This window comes from Loxodonta africana, chromosome 7 (genome assembly GCF_030014295.1).
Source record: "Loxodonta africana isolate mLoxAfr1 chromosome 7, mLoxAfr1.hap2, whole genome shotgun sequence".
NCBI lineage: Eukaryota > Metazoa > Chordata > Mammalia > Proboscidea > Elephantidae > Loxodonta > Loxodonta africana.
The window spans coordinates 30,547,955-30,558,166 of NC_087348.1; the positions used below are offsets into that span (position 1 = coordinate 30,547,955).

Sequence of the window (10,212 nt, forward strand, 5' to 3'; positions counted from 1 at the left end):
GTTCTGAAGTCTGTTAAGTGTGGAAAAAATAGTCTCTTTAACAAAGTGTACTGGCATAACTGGATATCCATCTGCAAAAAAATCAAACAAGGCCGATACCTCACAACATGCACAAAAAAATCACTAAAAATGGATCAAAACCCTAAATAAAAAATCTAGAACAATAAGATCATGGAAGGAAAAAATAGGGACTATGCTAGGGCCCTTATACATGGCATAAATAGTATACAAAACATTACTGACAATGCATAAATATCAGAAGAGAAACTAGAAAACTGGGAGCTCCTAAAAATGAAACATCTATGCTCATCCAAAGACTTCACCAAAAGAATAAAAAAGAGTATCTACTGACTGGGAAAGAGTTTTTGCCTATGACAATTTCGATCAGTGTCTGATCTCTAAAATCTACATGATACTGCAAAACTTAACAAAAAGACAAATAACCCAATTAAAAAATGGGCAAAAGATAGGAACAAGCACTTCACCAAAGAAGACATTCAAGAGCCTAACAGATACATGAGGAAATGCTCACAATCATTAGCCATTAGAGAAATGCAAATCAAAACTACAAGGAGCTGCCATCTCACCCCAACAAGGCTGGCATTAATTCAAAAAACACAAACTAACAAATGTTGGAGAGGTTGTGGAGAGACTGGAACACTTATACACTGCTGGTACAACCACTTTGGAAATTGATTAGGCACTTCCTTAGAAAGCTAGAAATAGAACGACCATACCATCCAGAAATCCCACTCCTTGGCTTGGAATATATCCTAGATAAGTAAGAGCCTTCACACGAACAGATATGCACACCCATATTTATTGCAGCACTGTTTGCAATAGCAAAAAAATGGAAGCAACCAAGGTGCCCATCAAGAGATGAGTGGATAAATAAATTATGGTACATTCACATAATGGAATACTACGCAGTGATTAAAAACAATGATGAATCCATGAAACATCCTATAGCATGGAGGAATCTGGAAGCCATTATGCTGAGTGAAATCACTCAGTTGTAAAAGGACAAATATTGTATAAGACCATTATTATAAGAACTCAAGAAAAAGATTAAACACAGAAGAAAATATTATTTGATGGTTATGAGGGTGGCGGGGAGGGAAGAGGAGTATTCACTAATTAGGGGTACTGACTTAATTCACTAATTAAGAACTATTTTAGGTGAAAGGAAAGACAAAAAATACAGGGGAGGTCAGCACAACTTGACTAAACCAAAAGCAAAGAAGTTTCCTGAGTACAACCAAACACTTCACAGGCCAGAGTAGCAGGGACGGGGGTATGGAGACCACGGTTTCAGGGGACATTTAGGTCAATTGGCATAATAAAATCTATTAAGAAAACATTCTGCATCCCACTTTGGAGAGTGGCGTCTGGGGTCTTAAATGCTAGCAAGCGGCCATCTAAGATGCATCAATTTGTCTCAATCCACCTGGAGCAAAGGAGAATGAAGAACTCCAAAGACACGAGGTAAATATGAGTGCGAGAGACAGAAAAGGCCACATAAACCAGAGGCTACATCAGCCAGAGACTGGAAGGACTAAAAGATGCCCTGCTACCCTCCTATGACTGCCCTGACAGGAAACACAACAGAGAATCCCTGACGGGGCAGGAGAACAGTGGGATGCAGACCTTAAATTCTCATAAAAAGACCAGATTTAATGGTCTGACTGAGACTGGAGGGACCCCAGAGGCCTTGATCCCAGGACCTTCTGTTAGCACATGACTGGAACCATTCCCGAAGACAACTCTTCAGACAGGGATTGGACTGGACTATAAGACAGAAAATGATAGTGCTGAGGGGTGAGCTTCTTGGCTAAAGTAGACACATGAGACTATGTGGGCATCTCCTGTCTGGAGGAGAGATGAGCAGACAGAGGGGGACAGAAGCTGGCTGAATGGACAAGGGTAATATAGGGTGGAGAGGAGGAGTGTGCTGTCTCATTTAGGGGGAAAGCAGCTAGAAGTACATAGCAAGGTATGCATGAGTTTTTGTATGAGAGACTGACTTGATTCGCAAACTCTCATTTAAAGCAAAGTTTTTAAAAAAAGCAAAGAAAAAAACAGAAAATGCGATGAAAATAATATTCAGAAGACCCCCACCATCCTTATAAAAACACTGACAAATGTACACACATAATTATTGATGTAGAGTGTAATACGTTTTCCATTGGATGAAGTCTGCACTTCAACAGAATCACACAAGAAGACATTGAAAGAGAAACAAGGAAACTTAGGAATGCTATAACATTTAATTTGAGATCTAAAATATAATGATTGAAATATATTTGGATAAACATAATGAAAACAATCCATTCGTATGTGTTTCATAATTTGTCTTTAGTCTGGAACCAAAGAGAATGTAATTATTTGTTAAGCAGCATTTGCCTTTTTCAAAATTCATTAAAACAATATTATGTATTGAATATCAAATACAAAATTTTCATCGCTTCTTGAAGACCCTATTAAAGGCATATTTTACTTGTTTGTTCCTTAAACTGTAAATGAAAGGGTTCAGCATGGGGATGACTAAAGTGTAAAACATGGACGCCATTTTGTCAGTATCAGAGGAACGAGCAGATTTAGGCTGAAGATACATAAATAACAGAGTTCCATAGAACACAACCACCACTGTCAGATGAGAACCACACGTGGAGAAAGCTTTTTTCCTGCCCTCAGCAGAATTCACTTGAAATATAGCTGTCAGAATCAGCACATAGGAGACCAGGACTACCAGAAGGGAGGAAATTGAATTAACTGCCGCAAATATTATGATCAACAATTCTATTTCTCGTGCATTTGAGCAGAGCAAAGGTATCAAGAGAGCATCATCACAGTAGAAATGACTGATGATGTTAGAGCCACAGAAGGTCGATATAAAAATCTTACTGGTGACCATCAGGGACAGAAAGGTGCTGTAGAGATATGGAATGCCCAAGAGTACATAGCAAAGTTTCTGGGACATGATAACATTGTAGAGCAGAGGGTTATAGATGGCTGCATAGCGGTCATAGGCCATGGCTGACAGGATGAAGAGCTCACTGATAATGAACAGAAGGAAAAAAGCCATTTGTGTGGCACATGCGTAATAGGATATGGTATTTTGATCCACAACAAAACCTGCTAGCATCTTGGGATAAATAGCAGTAGAATTACCAAGATCAATGAAGGCCAGGTGTCTGATAAAAAAATACATAGGTGTCTGTAGGTGGGAGTCTGCCTTGGTCAAGATGATCAGGCCCATGTTTCCAACCACTGTGATCAAGTAGATGACAAGGAAGGCTGCCAATAGTGGGAGACGCAGCTCAGGGCGCCTTGTGACTCCCACTAGAATGAATTCAGTCAGTACTGTTAGATTCTGTGGGCCCATTTAATCCAGTTATCTCTTCTAGAAAGAAACAGAGGCATTGGTATTAGCCTTCACGTAGTATTATCTAAACAAATTATACTTGTTACAGACGGAATGGACACCTTTTCATCATAGTAGAGGATGGAAAAGTAATTGCTATATCTGATTTTACCTAAAATAAAGTGTAGAAGGTCTCACTTCCCATGATTGGAGGATACTTCTGAAACATTATAGTCTGATATAACCAAACCCACTCCTGTTGAGTCGATTCTGACTCATAGCAACTCTAGAGGACAAAGTAGAGGTTCCAAGGAGTGCCTGGTAGATATGAACCATCAACCTTTTGGAGAGCAGCCATAGTTCTTAACCACTACACCTCCAGGGTTTCTGATGTAACGTAGATTACACTTTAAATTGATTCAGCAATGTTTGCAGAGTATACATTTGTAATGAAACCATGCAGTTGTTAATACTGAGAAAATAATCTTGATTTTATCTACACAATGACACCATAGTTTTCTTTAGTGTACTTCCATTTTCGATTCAGAAACCTTGTGAGATTTTCCTATTCTTGTAGAGAGAGGCAGAGATAAAGTGAAGTTAATGAAGCTTCAGTCTGAGCCTCTTTAAAGGTCTTGGGTGGGGACTTAGCAATGCAGTCACATAGTATCTTGTAAAACCTGGGAAGGAACACATTTCTTCTTTTGTTGCTGTTTGTGTTTTTTAGCATAATGTTTATAATTTTAAAATGTTTTTATTACTTTTTCCAACTAAGTATTCATGTTTATGGTCATTTTAAATTTATAATTTTATTAATGTATTCTTAAATTGTTTTTTGTTGCTAGCTACTCTCGAGTCTATTTTAGGTTCATAGTAATGCATGTGACAGAGTAAAAGTGCCTTGTAGGTTTTCTTGGCTTTAATCATTATGGAAGCAGCTCGGGAGGTCTTTTTCCCTCAGAGCTGCTAGATGGGTTCGAACCATCAAAATTCTGGTTAGCAGCTGAGCACTTAACTATCTTGCCATCAGGACTCCTTAAAAAAAAAAAATCATAATTTTTATAAGCTTCAAGACCCACAAGATCCACCTCAATTCCCACTAAAATCTAGGTTTATATCAGTATTCAAAGATTTTGAGTATTTCATTTTATGTGCTTTATTTAGTTTAATATAACATTGAGGTGATGATGGAATCTATATGGCATTTAAAATATATGTGCATTTATTGTATCATATATTGCCTTTTATTTTTCCTGGAAACTGTATAATAGAGAAATGAAAGAGAACACCACTGTGATTTTCAAGTATATCACTGTTAAGTCTCACCCCTGTCATCACTTATGGTTATACAAGAAAGTCAGTAAATAAAGGGAAAGTGTCCTGAATGGAGCTAGTGAAGGTGCCATAGTCCAAACCACCTGGATTCCCTTTTAACCATCTCTGACACTCAGGGAGGAGCCCTGGTGGATAACACGGGGGTTAAGCCCTGGGCTGCTAACTGAGAGGTTAGCAGCTAGCTGCTCCTTAGGAGAAAGATGTGGCTGTCTGCTTCCATAAAGATTACAGCCTTGGAAACCCTAGGGGGTAGTTCTACTCCAGAGTCACTTTACAGCAGTTTTCTGGTAAGGATGATTCTCAGTCCCATGACACCCAGAGTGGCAGCCATCAAGGAATCTGCTAAATCTTGGTGTCAATTTTGGTGGCTTGATCCAGAAAATTGGGGGGCGGGGGCAAGACAAGACTGGAGTTTGTAAGCCATCTCCACCCTTTCTTCCTAGGTAAACTTGTCTGCTGTTTCTCCACTGAGTCCCACTCTCCCTTCCAGCTCTCTATTCACCACTACATAAGAATGATAAGCCTACGTCTGGACAATTTTACCTGGAATTTACTAATCTCAGGACCTGCTATCATAGGATTTTGCTGTAGGATAGGAGACGCACTGCACTGAGCAAAGGGATTCAGAACTCAGTGCCAAGGCTACCACTTTGAGATTTTCAATGTTTTCCTAAATATCATACTAGTGTGTATTGAGTCAATCCCCTTTTTCAATGTCAGTTACTGCCTCTCTCTAAGATATCTGGATTCTTTTACTCCTTCCATTCTTCTTGTGTGAAGAAGAGTATCTATGACTTGCTCTGAACATCTTAATGTATACATTTGAGACACCTCCATTCTAAGCAGAGAAGAAGCGGAAGTATGGACATGTGGTGATATAATGTAGGACTGATTTGGGGTTTAGTGTATTCTCCACATTTCTGTAACTTTTAAAAAACATGCAATGTACTTTTCAGTCTACTCAGTTTGTAATGCCTACTTTGAAAAATCAGACCCATTTGTAGACAATCTACTAAGGAAAACACACAACATACAAACCATACAACAATAGCACTGAACATGACAAAAGGCCATGTTTTTGCATCGTTAATGCTTATCTTAAAAGTATTTCTGGTTTATCAATTATTGCATGGTTCATACTTATACTAAGTACATTTATTTCTTAGCAAATATTTGTACACAAAGAACATTTGTTATTAACCAAATATTGCATAGGACATATTTATACTATAAAAATAATTATCTTTTGATACATAAAATTCAAATTAACTAGATGCTCAGGAAGTTCTAACTTTACCAAGTTCATTTAGGTGAGGTTGATGAGTTATGCAGATATTCTCAACTCTTTCTTCACTTGTATGTGAAATATCTCAAGAGTACCCAAATGCCACAAGCAGCTCATACAAATCAAAGAGATTTGGGGCACATACTCAGGTGAAAGAACATAATGGCCACCACAAGGACCCAGGAAGCCCCAGTTAATAAAGGAGATAATGAATATCTGTGGTATACTTGAAGGGATGAGCTATACGCTGCCATAAGAGTGTCTACAGTCAGAAGCCATGGGTTATGGGGAATTACCAGGACCCAGATGGTAATCCCAGTGAAGGACAATTCTTACCCAGTCACCTTTAACAAAAAATTGGATTTTCTTCTTCCAAGCTATTGCTTCTTTTTCTTTGGTAGGAAGAATTTATGGCTGTTCTCCCCCTTTGCAATGTTCCCTGAGGAAGCAGGGTATAATTGGTTGATTATGTCAAATTATCTGAGAGACTTAAAAAATATATATGTATTGACTTTATGTGCTTTCTAATTGACTAGGACACCCTACATATTCCCCAGTTGGAAAAGGTAAGAGGCAATTCCAGGTAAGGAAAAAAAAAATACAAATGATCTGTACTATACCATGGAGACCTGCATGTTGGAAAGGTACCTCACTCTTACCGTTGAAGTCACAATGGGAGAAAAACAGTTCAATTCCATTAAAACTGGAGTAGCTGCAAAGTCATGCAGAAACAGTGACTTACATTATCATCATTTCTGTGTGCATGTATATTCTTTTTAGGGTCTTTGAACTTCCTGGATCCGGATTAACATATTTCCTCAGATTTGAAAAATGATTTGCTGATATGTTCTCAAATAGATTTTCTGTCTGCTATGCTTGTCTTCTTTTGGAGTTCTAATCATATGTATTTTACACCACATAGAATCGCACCGTAGATATCTCAAATTTCTCATTTTTCATCTGTTTTCTTCTTTTATTATTAATACTTAAGTGTGGATCGTTTGTATTGCTCTGTATTCAAATTCACTGATGTTCTTTCTCTTCAATGTCCAATCTTCTTTTAAGCCTATCCATTAAAAAGTTCATTCCAGATATCATATCCAGCTCTGAGAACTCAATATAGTCTTTTTTATAATTTCTATTTTTATTATTTATGTTCATGTTCATGTATTAGGAGCCCTGGTAGCCCAGTGGTTTAGTGCTCGGCAGCTAATAGACAGGTCAGTGGGAGAAATATGTGGCATTCAGCTACTGTAAGTATTACAACCTGAGAAACATTATGGGGCAGTTCCACTCTGTCCTGTAGGGTCTCTATGAGTTGGAATCGACTTGATGGCAATGCGTTTGGTTTTGGTTTTGCCTTTATATGCTTGCAAACATTTAAAATTTTAAAATCCTTTTTTTTTTTTCTTTGCTAATTCTATTAAGTCTGTTATTCTTGAATCTGTTGGGTGATTTTTCTCATAGTTATAGGTACCGTCTTCCTACTTCTTTAATTTGCCAATAAATTAATGATGTTGTGTGTTGTTTTGACCAGCAGTTTATCTACTCTTTTTGATGCTTACTTTTGAGCTCTGTTAGTTTGAGTTTAGTGAAGCATTTCCTCTAGAGTTATTTTGGGTCTTCTCCTTTCTGGTGCCTCCACTGAATAGCTTAGGTATTCAATGGCTTTCCTCACTCTGTTTTGGCACAACCTATGGCAACCCAGGTGAACCATGGTAATTTTTCATCATCCAAACCCCTGGTAGTTTCTCTTTTCTTGGTAATTGTCCTTTGCCTTGCCATAAGACTAAGGCTAATCCCAAATCTCAGAGGAACCCTATGCAGATATCTTATTCACTTTCTTTGTCTAGATCTCTCCACTCTGCTGCTGAGTGTTGAATATTACAGCCACCTCAGTCTTTCCAGAATGATTCTGTTTCCTCATCTTACAGTGACTATTGCTCTCTACTTGTCCCACCCCGCCTCATGTCAAACCAAAACCAAACCCGTTGCCAGAGTCAATTCCCACTCATGGTGACCCCATGTGTTATAGGGTAGTAGAACTACTCCATAAGGTTTTCTTGGGTATAATCTTTACAGAAACAGATCGCCAGGCCTTTCTTTTGCAATGCTGCTGGGTGGGTTCCAACTGCCAACTTTAGGTGATTAATGGAGCCCCAGCCATCTGCACCACCCAAGGAACAATAAATTTCTTTCTTCTCTCACATACCCAGTCCTGTGCTGCCAGTGAGTTGTGTGTGGTGAAAACGTACGTAACAGAACATCCACCATTTCAAAAATTTCAACATGTACAATTTAGTGACATTGATTACATTCTTGAAATTGTGCAACTATTCTCATTAGTTATCCTTTCCCAAATTGTTGCACCACCCTTCACATAAATTCAGTGCCTCCTAAGCAAACCCTCCCCCTTCCCTTCCACCCCTGTTAACCACTAATAATTTTTCAGATCTATATGTTCACTGGAAACCCTGGTGACGTAGGGGTTAAGTGCTACTGCTGCTAACCAAAAGGTCGGCCGTTCGAACCCACCATGTGCTCCTTGGAAACTCTATGGGGAAGTTCTACTCTGTCCTATAGGGTCGCTGAGTCAGAGTCGACTTGATGGCAGTGGGTTTGGTTTTGGTTTTATACATTTACTTATTTCACATAAATTAATTCATACAGCATTTGTCCTTTTGCAACTGACTTATTTCTCTCAGCATGTTTTTAAGGTTCATCCATGAAGTGGCATACATCAGGATTCCACTTTTCTTTATGGCTGAGTAGTAGTCCATTGTGTGTATGTATATACTACATTTTGTTTATCCATTCACCTGCTGATGCACATCTTATTTGTTTCCATCTTCTGGCTGTTGTGAAAGGTGCTGCAATGAGCATTGGTGTTCAGGTTTCTATTTGCATTCCTGCTTTCACTTCTTCTGAGTATGTGTCTAAAATTTGGATTGTTGGGTCTTATATTAGCTCTGTGTTGACAGTGTCTGTACTAATTTACATTCCCGCAAGCAGTAGAAGAGGGTTTGTGTTTCTCCACAACCTTGCCAATACCTGTTGTTTTCTTTTCTTTTTTTGATCACTGCCAATGTAATGGGAGTGAGGAGGTATCTCGTTATAGTTTTGATTTGCATCTCTCTAATAGCTAAATTTTTTTTTTTAATAGCTAAAGTGGAAACTCTGGTGGCATAGTGGTTAAGTGCTATGGCTGCTAACCAAAAGGTCAGCGGTTCAAATACCAGGTGCTCCTTGGGAACTCTATGCGGCAGTCCTACTCTGTCCTTTACAGCCGCTATGAATCAGAATCGAACCAATGGCAACGTGTTTTTTTTTTTAATGGCTAAAGAAAGCAGCCCTGGTGGTGTAGTGGTTAAAGTGCTCTGCTGCTAACCTAAAAGTCAATGATTTGAACCTACCAGCAGCTCTGAGGGAGAAGGATGTGGCAGTCTGCTTCTGTTAAGATTTCATCCTTAGAAACATAATGGAACAGTTCTGTTCTGTCATATAGTGTCAACGTAAGTCAGAATTGACTCCATGGCAATGGGTTTAATAGCTAATGAAGCTGAGCATCCTATCACTATTGGCCATTTGACTGTCTGTTCAAATGCTTCGCCCATTTTTTGGTTGGGTCATTTTTTCTTTTTCTTGTTAAGTAGTAGAATTTTTTTTTTTTTATTGTCCTTTGATATTGGGCACTCATCAGATATGTTTCCGAATATTTTCTCCCAATCAGAAGCAGAGTCATTAAAATCCAAAAATCTCGTTGTATAATAGACAAAAAGCCTTCAAGAAATGTACATCAGTCTATTTTTTAGCATACTCTTCATTTTTTTTTTGCCTCCCACAAAGCATCTTCCATTATTTACTATGATTTAACTATCAGTTTAAAAGTATGCTCCATACTTTCAAAGCACCATTTTTAGATATTGTCATTTATGTGTTCTGGGAGGTATATTTTCTTCAATTTTTCTAAAAATAAACCTCCAGACATGTTTGGTAACCCCTTTGCCTTTTATGTGTAATGTAATGCAAAGAGTATTAATTTAAACTAAATTAATAAATTAAATATTAATTTAATGAGTGTAAAAATTGAATTTAAACCAAACTTCTAACAGGATTCTTCCAAAATCCTTGCTGCATGTTAAACTGAAAGTAGAGCTATGCGACTCACAGAAATTTCTTTGCATATTCTGTGTGTGTGTTGCTTCTAAAAAGTTTTTTTTAGTAGTAG

General features: G+C 38.1%; 1 protein-coding gene across 1 annotated transcript; it reads right to left on the bottom strand.

Moving 5' to 3' along the window:
• Positions 1–2,126: 2,126 nt before the first annotated feature.
• Positions 2,127–3,385, bottom strand: LOC100662079 (olfactory receptor 8K5-like). The gene has a single exon (XM_003423192.3). It carries the CDS (start codon positions 3,383–3,385, stop codon positions 2,459–2,461), a length of 927 nt encoding a protein of 308 aa, XP_003423240.2. The 3' UTR covers positions 2,127–2,458.
• Between the last annotated feature and the right edge of the window lie 6,827 nt (positions 3,386–10,212).

Coding starts and splice junctions, on each gene's coding strand:
- LOC100662079 (XM_003423192.3), bottom strand. CDS start 3,385: ATGGGCCCACAGAATCTAACAGTACTGACTGAATTCATTCTAGTGGGA.